The 16,326-nt window shown below is 47.2% G+C and overlaps 7 protein-coding genes across 7 annotated transcripts; 2 read left to right on the top strand and 5 right to left on the bottom strand.

Moving 5' to 3' along the window:
• Positions 1 to 97: 97 nt before the first annotated feature.
• On the bottom strand, positions 98 to 1,404 carry EYB26_006999 (uncharacterized protein; the record flags this gene model as incomplete). Its single annotated transcript, XM_054266271.1, has 2 exons — positions 98 to 959; positions 1,019 to 1,404. The coding sequence occupies 2 exons, from the start codon at positions 1,402 to 1,404 to the stop codon at positions 98 to 100; spliced, it is 1,248 nt and encodes a 415-aa protein (XP_054122246.1).
• A 181-nt stretch (positions 1,405 to 1,585) lies between these two features.
• On the bottom strand, positions 1,586 to 4,834 carry EYB26_006998 (uncharacterized protein; the record flags this gene model as incomplete). The annotated part of the gene is made up of 1 exon (XM_054266270.1): positions 1,586 to 4,834. The coding sequence occupies one exon, from the start codon at positions 4,832 to 4,834 to the stop codon at positions 1,586 to 1,588; it is 3,249 nt and encodes a 1,082-aa protein (XP_054122245.1).
• Positions 4,835 to 5,796: 962 nt separating this feature from the next.
• Positions 5,797 to 6,893, bottom strand: EYB26_006997 (uncharacterized protein; the record flags this gene model as incomplete). Its single annotated transcript, XM_054266269.1, has 3 exons — positions 5,797 to 5,912; positions 5,974 to 6,707; positions 6,769 to 6,893. 3 exons carry the CDS (start codon positions 6,891 to 6,893, stop codon positions 5,797 to 5,799), a joined length of 975 nt encoding a protein of 324 aa, XP_054122244.1.
• A 994-nt stretch (positions 6,894 to 7,887) lies between these two features.
• Positions 7,888 to 8,874, bottom strand: EYB26_006996 (uncharacterized protein; the record flags this gene model as incomplete). Its single annotated transcript, XM_054266268.1, has 5 exons — positions 7,888 to 8,082; positions 8,146 to 8,373; positions 8,442 to 8,489; positions 8,549 to 8,672; positions 8,864 to 8,874. The coding sequence occupies 5 exons, from the start codon at positions 8,872 to 8,874 to the stop codon at positions 7,888 to 7,890; spliced, it is 606 nt and encodes a 201-aa protein (XP_054122243.1).
• Positions 8,875 to 9,375: 501 nt separating this feature from the next.
• EYB26_006995 (uncharacterized protein) lies at positions 9,376 to 12,646 on the bottom strand (the record flags this gene model as incomplete). Its single annotated transcript, XM_054266267.1, has 12 exons — positions 9,376 to 9,970; positions 10,028 to 10,240; positions 10,293 to 10,732; positions 10,780 to 10,850; positions 10,901 to 11,111; positions 11,165 to 11,190; positions 11,246 to 11,362; positions 11,423 to 11,540; positions 11,594 to 11,815; positions 11,869 to 12,293; positions 12,359 to 12,522; positions 12,612 to 12,646. 12 exons carry the CDS (start codon positions 12,644 to 12,646, stop codon positions 9,376 to 9,378), a joined length of 2,637 nt encoding a protein of 878 aa, XP_054122242.1.
• A 448-nt stretch (positions 12,647 to 13,094) lies between these two features.
• EYB26_006994 (uncharacterized protein) lies at positions 13,095 to 14,574 on the top strand (the record flags this gene model as incomplete). Its single annotated transcript, XM_054266266.1, has 4 exons — positions 13,095 to 13,312; positions 13,371 to 13,706; positions 13,767 to 13,895; positions 13,959 to 14,574. 4 exons carry the CDS (start codon positions 13,095 to 13,097, stop codon positions 14,572 to 14,574), a joined length of 1,299 nt encoding a protein of 432 aa, XP_054122241.1.
• Positions 14,575 to 15,305: 731 nt separating this feature from the next.
• EYB26_006993 (uncharacterized protein) lies at positions 15,306 to 15,966 on the top strand (the record flags this gene model as incomplete). Its single annotated transcript, XM_054266265.1, has 2 exons — positions 15,306 to 15,505; positions 15,579 to 15,966. The coding sequence occupies 2 exons, from the start codon at positions 15,306 to 15,308 to the stop codon at positions 15,964 to 15,966; spliced, it is 588 nt and encodes a 195-aa protein (XP_054122240.1).
• Positions 15,967 to 16,326: the final 360 nt, after the last annotated feature.

Raw genomic sequence — 16,326 nt, 5'->3', positions numbered from 1 at the left:
AGCTTCATGAACGAAGAAAAACGGCAAGTCATCAATCGAGTAAAGCAGTAGGGAAAAAAAAAAAGGCTTGAGAAGCAAAGCATAAGGGATGCAGGAACTAAAAGTCACCACCACCGAAATCATCACCACCACCGAAATCATCACCACCACCGTTGTCATATCCGTTGTCATAACCTTGGTCGTATCCTTGCTGATATTCCGCCTGATCATGATCCTGAATAGCATCCGTGATCAAAGCACCAGCAAGTAAACCACCACCAATACCCAAAGCAGCAGCGCCGGCTGTACCTAGACCTCCTCCAGATTTCTTAGGTGGTGGTTGTGCGTAGCCCTGTTGGGGGTAGTATCCTTGTTGAGGCGGATAATACCCTTGTTGTGGAGGGTAGTATCCCCCTTGTGGTGGGTATCCACCGTATCCCTGGGGAGGTGGTGGTGGTGGCGAACCATAACCTCCATATCCACCATGTTGAGGAGGGTACTGTCCCTGAGGAGGAGGAACAGCATTGTATTGCTTATTAGGCGACTTGCCAAGCAACCTTCCTAAGAATCCACGATTGCCGGACGACTGCTGCTGATCATACCCACCGGGAGTAGGTTGAGGCGCAATAGGAGCCGACGACAAATTATTCGATGAGGCGTTATTATAATACCCCGAATTCTCTCCACGATCCCTGTTTCCAGCCGCTCGCGCATCTTCTTCAGCTTGTAATTGCGCAGCCAGTTTCGCATCATCGTCCATATTCTGGTGACCAGAAGCACCAGTACCGGTGCTATAAGGATTGTTGGAAGCTAAATGAGAGCTCTTTTTCTCTTCGCGAGCTGCTTCTGCGGCGATGGCAGGGTTCGCTGGGCCGGAGTCGTGGTATGATGGTGGCGCACCGATGTCTAGTGGTGCGGGGTGTTCGGATTCTTCTGGGACGGTCCATTGGGAAACGCCTGTTTTGAGGTTGACGAAGAACCTATTGGGGCAAAATCAGTATATATAGATGATTTTGAAGAGGGCGCAAAAAGTACATACCATGATTTGTAGCGGTCGTCGAATTGGGCCTTCCAACCTGGAGGTACAGGCGGAGGCGGCGGTCCGGGAGGAGGGGCAAAAGACATGGATGAGGCAGAAAGTCGAGAGTTTGTGGAAAGAGTAGTTGTGAAGGCTCGATGACCGAGATAATGATGAGCAACTGCAAGTTGATGAGTTCTCCAGATGCCGTTGAAAATATTTATAAGAGAGGAATCGCACCTGCCTGGATGTGGCGATGCGTCTTGATATGGTTCGGAGTAATCTGGTAACTCAGGTACCGGTACCGGTCCCTGGGTACCGTTGGAAAAGAACACGGCGGAATCAGCACAAGCGAGTCGGTACCCAGCTTCTAGCTCAACAACGGCTTGGCGGCTACACAGCCACATCTCCGTTATCCAGTTATCTGAATACGGTCGTGATATTTGTATTTGTCATAATCAATGCATTGCATTTGCTGACCATCTACGGAGTAGATAGATATCTTTCTGTTTGATTTGATGTATCAAATACAAAGCAAACGCTCAGCCACATGGTGTCATTCCACATAAGCAATTATTCAACTCCCAACTAGTCTGAGGATCGGATGTTCGGGTCTATTTCACGACTATCTGGAAACCAGTAGTCTTCTGCATCATCGTCTGAATTCTCTTCATGCTTCATCCGCATAGTGATAACCTTTTTGCCGGAGTCTTCGTCGTCAGTGTTCTCAGTAAGGTCAATCCACACGGGAGGCTTGGCCGACTTGCGAGATGGTTTCAATGGCTTGGCATCTTCCTCTTCGTCGCTACAGAGATTGATGATGTCTGTGGCTCGATGTTTCTTCTTCGGCCGATGATGAGGACTGTCTTTGCGTTTAAGCAGGCTTGGATCGCGATTACGAATTTCTGCGGTCTTCCTAAGTTCATCAATGATATGATCGCCGGCAGGTAAATTGCTTGTGCCTTGATCAAGCTGTAAAGCTTGTATCTCCGCAATTAGTGGCGTTACTGCTAGCATATTGTTGGGTGTCTTTTCTGGCCGAGCCCAGGCGGCATATGGGCCTTGGTAAGCTGCTCCTTTGCCGACCCCATAACGAGGATGCTGTATAAGTTGTCCGGTCTCTAGAAGCATTTTTCCAATTGCTCTCCCGGAATCGGAAGACACCGATAGCTCAGTGTCGCGTGATAGCTCGTAATGCAGTTGCTCTACGGGATCTGAGCTCAAACCTGGTTCGAGAATATGGATACCGCCGGCGGCATCCCCGATGAGCAGTGTTGACTTATCTGGCGAGAATGCCCCTGACATGATCTCATCCTCAATCACAGCAATATCTCGCACATGTACATCCTCAGGTGCCCGGAGAATGTCCCATGACCGGAGAACACCATCAGATCCGCCTGTAATGAATTCGTCAGATCCCTTACCCCACAAGGCAACTCGAACCCCAACATCTGCTTGTTCTCTTGTGAGCTCCTCATCAAGCTGGTTTATAGCATCCCCATGGCATAATTTGTGCAAGATTTGTGATGGGTTCCGAAAGTCCCATACGTAAGTGATGCCGTCCGTGCAACTAGCCGATATGTGAAATCGGTCCATGGGACAGAATGAGACGTCGTTGATATCGAGGGCTGGGCAGTCAAGCTCAATGGCACACCTTGGCTTAGTTGAGGGTTCGTAGATTCGCACCAACGACCGAATGTCTTTACCCGTTCCGTTCCTGCCTACCGCGGAGACCGAGCTCCCAGTCGCAAACCAGGGAAGGAAAGGATGGGATTTCACATCGAAAATGTTCTGCGCATTTGGTTGCAGTGGTACCGGTACTAAGGATCCTTGAGCTACCTTCCACGCGGCCAGTAGCCCTTCTCTGCATGCATCTCCACCATGGTGACCGTTGCCAGAAAAGCCTGCGACAAATAAATCCTGAGTCAGTGTTGACAAACCCCACGCTAGTGATGAAGGTGTAAAGTCGGATTCTTTAATCGCGCGGGGGTTTCTCGTTATGCGCTGTTCCATGTAATTCAAATCAAGGCATGCTTGGCTAACACTATCAAAATGCCACAAATGCAAAGTTGAATCTGTTCCTGTTGCAAGTAAAGTGGCGATTGAGGGTGACCGCGCCATTATTTGAACTTTATGGTCATGTCGGAGGGTCATCCGGCAAGTTGCATTAGTGTACGAAGAAACATCCCAAATTTTGACTGTTTTGTCGTAGCTAGATGTGTAAAGAGTGTCGTCAAACCACTGCACAGCCGTGACACTCATATATAGATGAGAATTGTTGTGGTTCGCGACAGGATAGGGTACACGATGGTCCGGCAACTCCTTGATGATCTTGTGCGTGTAATCACCTAATATCAAATTGTTGGACCGGTTGTATTGCATATTGTGCTCATCACATTGGGCTGCCGCACCGACAGCAAACCGGAACCCATCCGGGGACCAAGCAAGGTTTAGGACATCATTTGACGCGCCTTTCCAGGTATGACTTTTCTGCAAGGTGAATTCTTCTGATAGCCGCTTCGGCCACCTATCGAGTACCGAGACTCGATGTTCGCTTCTCCGTATAGGTGCGCGTTGATAGCTGGCACTGATGTAAAACGGCTTGGTTGGAACAACTCCCGATCTCGTATCCATACAAAATGCCTGTATATCAGCCTTACGGCGCCTGCGAAGGGCACCTGCCAGTACAAGTAACCGCGATATTTGATCAAATGTACTTTGCTTGGACATCATCTCATTGCAGAGATTGTCGATGAAGGAATCTGCAGAGTCGGCAGCCTGATGATATGCCATGAGATTGTCAAAGCCCTGGTCGTTGAGAAGGTCCTGGAGTTGGATCATTTGAGGTAATTCCTCCAGAACCCGCTCCAGGCGATTGCTGTGTACGGATTTGACGATGTGTATGACTTGATCTGCCTGACTCATTTCAAACAAACGTGGGTCGACGCCATAAGGGGATAAGAGCCCAATGATGGCCGATACTTCATCCTCGCTGAATGAGACGTGGAGTAGCGGAATGTGCGATTTACTTCTGAACTGGCGGGCGTAACTAGAGGGTTTACTTTGCGGTGAATAGGGAGCTGTGTTAGGAAGATTAGGTATATCTTGTAGTAGAGTGTACCCATGTCGAGTAATGCGAACTCCTTGAGCATCGTAAATGACCTGAATTCTTTTTTGTTCCGGCTTCCTTGATGTGAATGGTACTACTGGACGCGAGGAGCAACCAATGGCCTTTTGTTGTGACTGCGATTCAGACCTGATTTCGTGCTCGGCTTCAGAGACAGAGATGTATCCTGAGTAATTGGCATTGGAGTAATAGTTCCCGACCTGGGCCCTGGACCGTCTCGAGCGAGAACTAGTAGTGGCAGCACCGGTTTGCTGGGGTGTCGAGCTTTTAGAATGCCGATTGCTATGGTGAACAGCAGCAAAATTATCATGGGTCACATGACTCGTCTGAAGCCCTGGACTCTGTAGTGCGTCTACTGAAGATGAACCTGGGGAGTCCAATGACGATCCCGCATGCAAACGACGTCTTCTCACTGCATGCTGTACAGGTTGCGAGTTCTCGGAGTCCGGTGACTCCAACAGTGCCACTGGGTTCTTTTTAGGCCTTCCTCTTGGTCTTGGCGGAATATCCTGTTGTTGAGAACTCTCCGAGGCCGCCAAATCAAAAACGAGAGCTCGTTTCGGCGGTCTGCCTCTACGTCTCGGTGGGGTTGCTTGGTGTCCAATGTTGGAAAACGAAGCTGAAGGGTTGTCGTTGACTAGCGGTCGGCGGTGAAATTGAAACTTAGAGAGAAGATGCTCTGCATCTTGATCTTTATCCGAGCTGCTCATATCATCATATGTTCATGACTTTTGGATCGGTAAGGAGGAGTAAGAATCAACGAGGTGGAGACGGCGGTTAATGAATGCGCGAAATGACTTGTGGTTCAGATTTGGCTCAGACTTAGGCAGGGATCGCATAGATGAGATGAGAGATAAATTGAATAAGTCGCAATTTTTCGGTATTGGCAACGGCAGGTGCTCAGCTCAGTAAATGAATATCTCGAAAACGAAATGAAGATTAAAGAATGGGGGTATCGCAAGTTCGCCAGAGCAACAAAAAGATCGCCCATGAGAACGCCACTGGCGGATTAAGTCGAAAGTCGAGCTAGATCGCGAGTCAAAAAAATATCAAAAAAGAGCTAGCTTTCTAAAGAAGAGATTATTAGTAGACCGTGAAGCGTAAGAGTGAGTAAGAGTAAAGCAGTATGGGAGATAGATATTATTCTAAGATAAGATGGTCGCCGTGGAAGGAAGCAACGCGTCAACCAGGCGCTTTCCCGGGGCGGAGATGCACGTGCCCCAGTATACGCACAGTAAATCGCGTTGTTCCCAATTCGGTAAAATAGATCTTTCAAGGGACAGACAGGTCACATTTAGGTCGAGAGAAAATGATTTGATTGATTACGGTACGTATGTTTCCGTATGCTCCCGACATCATTGAAAATATTCATAATCACTAGGTTTTTTCGCAATCATGACGAACAACTATACTATTGATACATTGCACCAGTGTATGCGCCTGGTGGTATATGATAAAATCATCTCTTCTGACATATTGGTATGGTCGATACAACTGCAATCAATGCTGTTATTTGCAGTAGAAGACCCATGAGTTGTGGCTGTGCGGCCGTGAAGGCTGACTTGGTGGTGGGTATGCCTCTCGATCTCTCAGGTGAGAGCATCTGTTATATTGGCTCTGCGGCGGGGTAGTCTACGTTCAGATAGCGTTTGCCCCTTTGCTCATTTTGAGCTTACTTGGGAATTGAGCGGCGTCGGCGGGCTGCTACCATGACATCGTATAGAACATCCTTGAACGCAAAGAGGAAAGCAGCAGTAATAGCGCTTTGGGTCACCTTGGGAATGATACCTACAACAATGTCAGACAAGAGAAAAATTCCGGAGTATTAGAAGGAGTTGTCGAGTCATACCCTTGTAGAGACCTGCACATCCCTCCTCATTGATAATCTTCTTCAAGCTTCCATTAAGAGTCTGGCGGGGATCGTTCTTGCTGGCAACGTGCATACGACTCTTAACAGTGATATATGGGTAAGTAATACTCGTCGCAAGAATCTTTCCTATAGCGCCGAGATAAAACGCATCCTTGGGAGTGACTCGTCGCTTTCGCTCCAGGACATTCTTTAATTGCTCAAAGATAGTATATTGAAGAATTGGGTTGATGACCAACACCAAAGCCGGAAGCACACCGGCAAACAAGGCACTAGGTCCTTCATTTTTGAGTAAATCCAAAAGAGTCTGGATCGTTGATTTAGACTGCTTTGGCTTCTCAGCACCCGGTAGTCCTTGCTCGCCTGCCTCGTTCCGACGAGCGGTCATCCGCGTGTTAATAACCCAAATCGGGTTTGTGAGGAGCACTGTTGCACTGCCGGCGATGGCACCTGCGATAATGGCTTCAATAGTCGTAAGCTTTTTTGAGGCACGGCCGGCCTTTTCTGCGGCTTTCTCGAATGCAGCGCGAGTCCATTCGTACCAGTAATAGTAAACGAAGTTTGTCATGCTAATTCCAAACAGAGCTGAGTTCAAGCCGGAGTAGAGCCCGCTAATTCCTTCGCGTTGGATGATGTGTCGCACTGCATCGAGAGTTGAGGACTGGGCGCGCTTTGATTCGACTTGCGCGCGAGTAGAGAGGGTAATGAGGGGGTAACTATAAACATTTATATTAGAATCGACGATTTTGGGGAGTTGCGGCTTGGGATAGTCCATACGTGAGAACCATCGAAAGAATACCCCCTCCTGCGCCTGCCAAAGCGTGCGCGATGTTATCAGATTGCTGCGCGGCAGCCGATGCGGCCACGGCCTTCTTTTGTTCTTCCAGTGGCGCTTGAGACATTTTTGCTAGATAATATTTCTATAGAAGAACAAATTTAAAGTGAGAATATGTTCATCATGGGCAGAAGATCCGGTGGAAAGTAAATAAATACCTTTGAACAAAGAAGGGAACAGGCGAAGTCGGGGATAATAGTTATAGGGAGTAGCAGTCCTGGACAACCCCTTTTCAAAAAGGAATGCACAGTATATCAATCACTTTCCAAGGGCTGAATGTGAATAAGCGGAGATCCACTTCGATAAGAATTAAGGAATCACCGAGGGTAACTGTGGACGAGAATCAATCAGAAGCGTATGGTGAGAATGGGATTAATTAGCCTTGGTTATGACGTTGCAGACCATTTGCCTCGGTAGACTAAGAAGTACCCACCCACTAGCCACTTCAGTCTCTTTACGGTGCATTGTCTGGCTTCCTGCTCAACTACATGTGATCTTCTTGATGCTTCGAGTAAATATGTAATATATACTTCTAAATTCAGTGTTCTTGCGAATCATTATTCCGTATTGGAAGAAAAGACAAGTAACAATCAACCTACACAAACAATCTCACATTACACAGATCAAAAAAGGAAAAGAAGCGAGACCAGGAAAAAGAAAAGAAAAGAAAAGAAAAGAAAACAAACCGATGGTAGAGAAGTAGTAGGCCTGAAGACGAGAGACATGATACGTAAGTGACTGAGCAAAGAGTAGAACGATCGATCAAGGGCGTCGAGAAATTCTGCGCTAGGTATATTGCGAAGTTGGACATGGTTTCGAGTGACGGGACAACAAGTCACAGGAACTGATAACAATAGAAGAATCTAAATGAGGTTACCACCGGAAAATATGAACTCGATCATAATCCATGTCAATGATGGAGTAGATGCAGGATTCATATTCATCGGTACCCAGCCGCCACAGAAAGATATGTCCTCGTTACCGTTGCAAAGGCATTCATAACGCATATCCACCTCTGTATGATCGCCATACACGATCGTCCCAGAAAGTCAAGATCCCAATTAACAGCAACCGCCCGCGGAGCCAGATTGAACGCCTTGACCCTGACCGACCTGCACGGTAGGCTTGTTGTTGACGGTAGCAGTACCCATACGCTCCTTAATCTGTCTGGCCATGGTCAAGAATGCTTGTTCGACGTTGGATGCGCTCTTGGCGGAAGTTTCCAAGAATGGGATTCCCAAGCTGTCCGCAAATTCCTGAACACAGATTATCAGTACCGAGTGCCCCTTCTGCTTTCCGGCCAAAAAAAAAAAACGCACCTTAGCCACAGTGTATTCGACGACCTTCTTGTCCTCCATATCGCTCTTGTTGCCGACCAACAGCTTGTTGACACCCTCAGTGGCATAGCGATCAATTTCCTGCAACCACTGCTTGACGTTGTTGAAAGAGTCCATGTCGGTCACATCGTAGACCACGCAGATGCCGTGCGCTCCTCGGTAGTAAGAAGATGTGATTGTTCGGAATCGTTCCTGACCGGCAGTATCCCACTGTAGAGCAAGTAGGTTAGTGATCCATGAATCGATCGCATCTAGTCAAGAGACATGGCTTCACGTACGATTTGCAACTTGACAGTCTTTCCATCTAATTCAATAGTGCGGATTTTCTGTTGGGCAAACGCCATATTAGTATGATATCAAAAGAAACAGCTGCAAGGTCACATACGAAGTCGACACCGATCGTAGAAATGTAGCTTTCGGTGTATGTATCATCGGCAAATCGAAGCAACAAACAGGACTTTCCAACACCGGAGTCTCCAATAAGGAGGAGCTTGAAGAGGTAATCGTATCTATGATATGTCAGACTTGGGTGTTTCGGAGGTGGAACGGAAGAGGCGAAGGCCGTCAGAGCGCAACCGCTAGGTAGGACATGATGAAAAGGCGGAGAGATAACTCTGTTATGATATCACATTAAGGTTAGGATCATAGGTAGAGGCGAATAGCTACGGCTTTGCAGCCAGCAAGATAAAGCACGTACCACTCTGGATTCATGATGGGCGAGAAGATGTGTAGTGTCTATGAGTCAGTGGAGTTGTTGTGAGAGAAAAGGAGACGTAAGACGTAAAGTTAAAGTGAGATTCGAGATGACTTGGCCAAATGAAACAGGGGGGCACAGAGAAGAAGTACTCTTGGGGGACCGTGACTGGGGATGGGAATGAGGCAATGTCCAGAGACAGAAGCAAGAGATAGTCCACAAGATAGAAGATATCACAGGACCAGCAAGGAAACTGAAGAAGCAAGAGGTTACAGGGTAAGGTTGAGTTGTCCGTGTCAGCCAGCGAGAGCAGCAGGTGGTGGACTGCCCCGCCCGAAGTGGCTTAGCGCGAGCCACCTACAGGACCCAACTGAACGAGAATCCCGTGTGACATACTACTTACTATCCTATCTTCTAACTACATAGTAACTAACTAGTTAACTAGTTACATTCTAGTAACTCACTCATGGAAATGTCATGCATTCAATTAATTCTTACTATCTCTCTTTGCTAACAACTCAAGCATAGCCATGGGCTTGGAACCACTCCAACAAGAGCTGCTCGTCTCTTTCCTTGTAACGAGCATTGGCCCGGATGCTATCAGACAGAATCACCAAAGTCCGCTCAAATGCACCGGTGTCCTTGTCCTCGAAGAACTTCGCAATATCATCGGCAATGGCTACATCCGAGAACTTGGACAGTCCTAGTCGCACAAAGCGATCGTAAACAATGTTGTTGGCCGATAGCCGTGCCGAGACTGCGGTAAAGTTGGTCTTGATATACTGCCAGAGCGCGTAGCGACCAATGGGGTTGACGGCCAGGGATGCGGCACCAGTGTGCATATCTTGAATAGAAACTTTGTCCGAGAAGATAAAATCCAGGTACTGTTGGATCAACTCAGGATTCCTTGTGCGACCAAGGGAGCTGAGGCAAATCTCCTTGCCATCTACGGAGTCGGTCTGGAGGAATTCGTTCTTGACCCGCTCGAACTCTGCTCGGTCACCTTCTGCAATATTGAGCGAGAAGATAGCGGATCGCAGATTAGAGTGGATAGCATTAGGGTCCTCCCCAGAAGCCCAGAGTTGGAAGCGACGCTTTGCTTCAGCCACGATTCTAAACGGATTGTGTATTAGCCCTCTGTAGCAATCTCGAAGAAAACCCGGGGCTTACCCTTCATGACCTGCCTCTCCTGCCATAGCGATGAGTAGTTTCCGAAGCTGTCCAGTTAAGTAGTCCTCGTCGGAACGGAACTCCCAACCCACCTTCTCAGCAGCTGGCGTAACTAGGTTCAGCTTGAATTTCTTCAAAGCAGCAGCCGCAGCCTCATTAGAAGAGAATGTGGTTCGCAGACTAGCGAGTGATGAAGAAATCTGTTGCCATACTCTGCAGTAACCATCAGTATCAGCTCTAAAGAAAATTTAGGACAGAGGCTTACAGATAGTTATTCTCCTGGGCGAATCCTTCGATCAGTGCGAGCAATGCAGGAGTGGTGCCTTCGCCTGAAACGGCAAGAGCAGCGGCATCTCCAATAAGGCCAATCTTGTCCTCTGTGCTAAGCAAATGAAGGCTCTTTCCCAGTTTTGCCAAACGTTCTGGTGGGTAGTTCGTCCGATAGAAACCAGATTGGTCTTTGTTGATCTTGTAAAAGTCTTCGCTGATGCCTCGGAGAGTATCTGCTTTAGAGGTAAGAGAATCCAGCTTGATCTCAGTTGGTTGTATTCCTGATTTGATGCCCAGTGGAATCCACCAAACAGTCTCATCCTCCTCTGGCTTGACATCACCAGATGAGAGGAATCTTGTTTGACGCACTGATATTTGACCGGGTTCCTCAGTAACAGTAACTACTGGGTAGCCAATCTTGCGAATCCACGGATCCTACATCTGTTAGCGGTGATATTCAGATTGTGAGTTTTCTAGCGTACCATGAGAGCATTGACATCCAGGTTGGACGCTTTGCTGAGTGCTGACCACAGATCGTTTGTCGTGGCGTTTCCTAAACATATCAGTTATCTAGTATCGATCTTGTAGAAGCCAGCAACTTACCATATGCATGCTTTTTGAGGTAGTCCGATACACCCTTGATAAAGACATCTTGGCCGAGATGACTGCTGAGCATACGGATAACAGAACTACCTTTCAGATAGCTGATATGATCAAAAATCTGGTCCACTTCGAGAGCGTTCTTCACGGGAACCTCAATGGGGTGGGAGGCGCGTAGTGAGTCGAGTTGGCAAGCTTGTTGGACACCTTCAGCCTGAAGAATTCATCAATATCAATTGTTTTCAATATACCTCGTGCATTGCGTACCACAAACTGAGACCAAACATTCCAGTCTATCTCATAAGTTAGTATCTAGTATTTTGAAGTGATCAAAAGAACCCCCCTTACCTGGATGGAAGTGATCGACTGCAAGCCAGCCGACCCATGTTGCGAATCCCTCATTCAGCCAAAGTTCACTCCACCAATCCATGGTGACCAGGTTACCAAACCATTGATGGGCAAGTTCTAAAGGACTTCGTTAGTACTTCCCTAGATTGAGATCATATGTTGCAGTGGGAGACATACCATGAGCGACCACGTAGGCAATGCGATTCTTGTATCGTGAATCGGACTTGCCTTCGTCGAATAGAACCGCGGTGGTACGATATGTAACTAATCCCCAGTTCTCCATAGCTCCAGCAGCCTTCATCAATGCGTCAGTATTTCCTCAATTAAAAATGGGCCTGTGGCACTTACGAATGCATGGACACAGAGAAGGTCAGACTTGGGGAGAGGATACTCAATTCCGAAAAGCTCTGAAAAGTAATCAATAGTTTTGTGGGCGCACTCTAGAGCATATCGGGCTTGCTCTTCAAGACCTTTGGTGGTATAAACTCGAACAGGGATGCTAGCTCCGTTGTACTTGCGCTCTGTCTTTGCCTCGACGTATCCGAAATCGCCGACAGCCCAGGCCAGGAGCTACACGAATGATATTAGCCAAAGAAATGATGAATTGAGAATCAAAAACCCACATAAGTGCTCATGATCGGAGTCCGTTCAAAAGAGACAATCTTCCACCCCTCTTTACTTCCATCGCGCTCCGATTTGACTGGCATGTTACTCAAAGCCACCAAATCTTTTGGAACCTCGATCTCAAAGTCAAACTCAGCTTTCAAGTTCGGTTCGTCAAAACATGGAAAGGCTCTTCTAGCATCACAAGCCTCGAATTGAGTGCTCATCATGTAATGAAATCCGTCCAGTTCTGGAGTGGCCGAGGATGGTGTAACAGGAGCTTTGTACTTGCAGCGCGAGAATCCCGCCATAGCCTCGTTGATAGTCGCCGTGCATTCGATAGTCAACAGAGCATCTCCAGAAGGAATTTCCTTGTCGAAAGCCAGCGTCACACGTTCTGAAACCTTATCGTAGGAAATGCCAACAGCTTTGACGGAGGTGGAGCCTATCGTTCAAAACAACAAAATTAGCTAATGTTCATGTGCGAGCCTAGAGTTAATAGGATATTACCAGCTTGAACCTCTGCCTTTTCGACGCTCACTTCCTTCACGTTCAAGATAATCTCCTTGGTGGGCTTAGATACAGTGGTATCAATCTTGACAGTGCCATTGTAGCTCCAAGAGCCTCCAAGCTCCAAATTGTACAGAGAAATGTCATATCGTTTTGGTTTCACCCTGTATATTGCCATACAGATTAGTATAGTTAAATTAAAGCTTCAACATGAAACTATGGGGATGTTGCGTATCAATGAGGTCAATCATACACATCAGGAAGCGTATCGCGGTCTGAGCGAGCCATTGTTTGCGCTTCAAACGAGCAATATCTCACAGAAGGGATTTGAATTGCAGACCGAAGGTGGTAAAGCGAAGACCTTCGAGTGTTAAGTGAGGTGAAAGAAAATTGAGAAGCGAATGAGGGGAACGTCGCATAAGAGCGGCGAATAGCTGTGGGTGGGACTCTCTCTTGGGTCGCAACAGCGTTTACCGTCGGCCGAGCAAACAACGACGTCCTGAGACCGGCCCTGCAACATTTCCAAACGGTAGGTTCCAACATTGACGTTGCATTGTTCGCTTTTGGGTGTTTGATTGGTTCAGAATGAAAGCAGCAGCCCTTGCGGAGAGAAATACTAACTAGTGCAGTTTACGTTGAAGCTTGGATCATTTTTTTGGAGCTCCCGCGCGACCAGACGAGCTAACGCCAGGCAACTTTTGCAACACCATTTATCACGAACCGTATACCTGAAAATATGGCTGATTCGGATGAGGAATATGTAGGTTCTGGATCGGAAGATGAGATCGATGCCCATATAGTATCGAGTGGTGCTGGAACGCGCTCTACTCGGAAGAAGCAGCGCGGGGGTGCCACTTTCGAGGTCTCAAGGACCTGGGAATCCGTCGTTGAGGGCGCGGATGGTACGATCAGTTCGACGGTAGAGGGACTATTAGAGGCTGGGAAGAGAAAGAGGTATTTAAATCCTTTTGCGCTGATACTGTTCGGGGACTAACAGCATCGCTCTCAATAGGTTACTGCGAGATACCACACCTTTACAACGAGGAATCATTCGTCATCTCATCCTAGTCCTTGACCTTTCTCAGTCTATGGCGGAAAAAGACATTCGGCCAACACGTTATTTATTAGCTCTGAGATACGCCCAAGAGTTCGTCATCGAGTTCTTCGAACAGAATCCCATCTCACAACTTGGAGTTATTGGCATGCGCGATGGCCTAGCCGTACGAATAAGCGACATGAGCGGAAACCCTACAGATCACATCACTGCAATTCACGCGTTGAGACCAGACGACCCGAAGGGACTTCCTAGCTTGCAAAATGCTTTGGAGATGGCGAGAGGTGCACTATTGTAGGTTGCTCCGTCCTTGCGGAAATTTGCTTCGTGGACTTTACACTTATACGTTTACAGTCATACGCCCAGTCATGGTACCCGAGAAGTATTAATAGTCTTTGGATCACTTCTGTCCTCGGATCCGGGAGACATTCACCAGACCTTAAAGTCCCTTATCGCGGACAAAATCCGCGTGGGCATAGTTGGGTTGGCCGCACAAGTCGCAATATGCCGCGAATTGTGCGCAAAAACTAACGGGGGAGATGACAGTGTTTACGGCGTGGCTCTTAACGAGCAACATTTCAGGGAACTGATGATGGACGTTACAATCCCGCCAGCAGCATATTCCTACAGGAAATCGAGTAGTGCTCTATTGATGATGGGATTCCCGTCCCGGACAGTGGAATCTTTTCCATCTTTATGTGCCTGCCACTCAAAACCGTCTTGTGGCGGGTATCTGTGCTCACGATGTGGGAATAAAGTCTGCGGTCTCCCAGCGGAATGTCCTTCTTGCGGCCTCACATTGATTCTCTCGACACATTTAGCCCGATCTTATCATCATTTGTTTCCCCTCATCAACTGGGTTGAAGTACCCTGGAAACGGGCATTACGCAGCACCAATTGCTATGCCTGCGGCATCCAATTCCCAACTGTACCTCCCGCGGATCAATGGGGAGCTTTTGAGAACCAAGCCAAGGGGATGAGTGTCAGCAGCCGCTACGAGTGCTCGGCTTGCCATAATCATTTCTGTATAGACTGTGACCTATTTGCTCATGAAATCGTTCATAATTGTCCCGGTTGTCAGAGCACCAACTTCATGAAGCCTCATCACAGTCGAGATGCAGCGTCACCGCCAGTGGAGAGGATGGAGGGAATCACAAGTTGAGCGTGAGGACTTGCTTCCACATCTTATACAATCTCACATCCTCTGTGCTACAAATCATCACATCAGCATATTCACTACTATTCCACGGTGGCCTTGAAACCGCTTCCGAGCGGATACACTTTTCGAATACGAGACTCATGCCACTTTGGCAGAGGTACTGGACCACGCGCTATGCGCCGCAGTATCTTGACACCTTGACCGACATATAACCGAGCAAGATGAATCAGTGCTCGCTACCTTACTACCAAACCGCTAATGATCCATACGATCTGGCAGTGTTTAGTAGCTATAAAGGAACACGTGTATATATATATATGCTAGCTTGAAGAGACAAAGCTGTACATATCGGATGATCTGTGGTCGCGTGCTTTAAGAGAACATGGAAAAATGCCACTCAATTTATGAGGTCTGTCTTAGACATACTATTAATATACATCCTACAGCTGCTTATTATATCTAACTACTATGTAGTAATTCTATAGTTGATGTATCTTTAAGAAATCCTCCAATCATGATTTGCTTTCAGATGGTGCGGATCATCCCCTCATCTTTAAATCTCCCAAGGTTTCTTCCCCACAGTTCGTTCACATGTATCCACTTTAACTCAACTTCAACTCAACTTCAGAATCAGAATCAAAAAGAGGACTTCACATAACCAAAGCCTCACACAAGATCTACAACTTCACGCTCTCCCAATCTTCCGCCCAGCCATACAAAACCCAATCCTCAAAATGACCACTCAACAATCATCATCACAGGCAACAGAAGCCGACATCTACAAATTCATATCCACATACGACTTCTCCTCAGACCTCGAATTCCGCAAAGGTCTAGGCACAATCTTGGGTCATCCAGAGCAACCAGCGTCAGACGCGGAGGTTGCTGGTGCTGATGATGTTGTGTTCCAGGCGAAGTGTTTTTATATTTCTAGGTTTGTCTCACGTAATCAATGATATAGTAACGTGGTGTTCCGAGAGGGTTATCATGAACTAACGAGGGTATAGAAAACAGAATATCAGTCCGTCTATAGATTTAAAGAACTATAAGAATTGGCTCAGAGAACATGATGAGCTCAACACAACAACGGAGACGGCAGCCGAAAACAGTAATACTGAAGATTCCAATGCTGCAGTGGCAACATCGTCAACACAGCCGACTTCAGCACCTCCTCAAGAAGAGAAAAAGGAAGGCAAAGATGTTGAACCGGCGTACCCACCATCTTTTGCTCACATTGTCGAATTAATCACCAATAATCAGCCGATACCTGGAATTGAGGAAATTCCAGATACAGTCTTGGCAGGTCACGACGAACCCAGCAAAGTTACAAAGAGGCGCAAACCTTGGGAGAAAGATGTTGAGGTTGATGTGGTTGGCAATGATACTCAAGTTTAATGAGCTTTTATGACTACTTTTTTGTAAGGCCTGACGGAGTATGAATGGCAATGCGGATAGCTTCATGATTAGCCAGCTAGCGCTCATCTACATGTCCCTTCCAAGTTCTATCAAGCTACCTAGGTCACCTTACAGCTCCGAAAAGTCTACGTATAGTGCCGCACATCGATGTCGCTCAGAAGTGTTATAAATATATTATTAAAGCTCCCATTTGCCCTGGCTGGTCTGTACAAGCTATTATTTGGCGGTATAATCTGTTGTTTTCTACAAGGGATCTGATCTTATGTAGGAGAAAGGACCTGATAGCTTGATTGTGGAGATAGCTGTGTTGAAATCCAACTAACCATCATATCACCGACT

Source organism: Talaromyces marneffei, chromosome 5 (genome assembly GCF_009556855.1).
Source record: "Talaromyces marneffei chromosome 5, complete sequence".
NCBI lineage: Eukaryota > Fungi > Ascomycota > Eurotiomycetes > Eurotiales > Trichocomaceae > Talaromyces > Talaromyces marneffei.
Note: the sequence above shows the minus strand (reverse complement) of the source record. Positions and strands in the feature narration are given on the sequence as shown.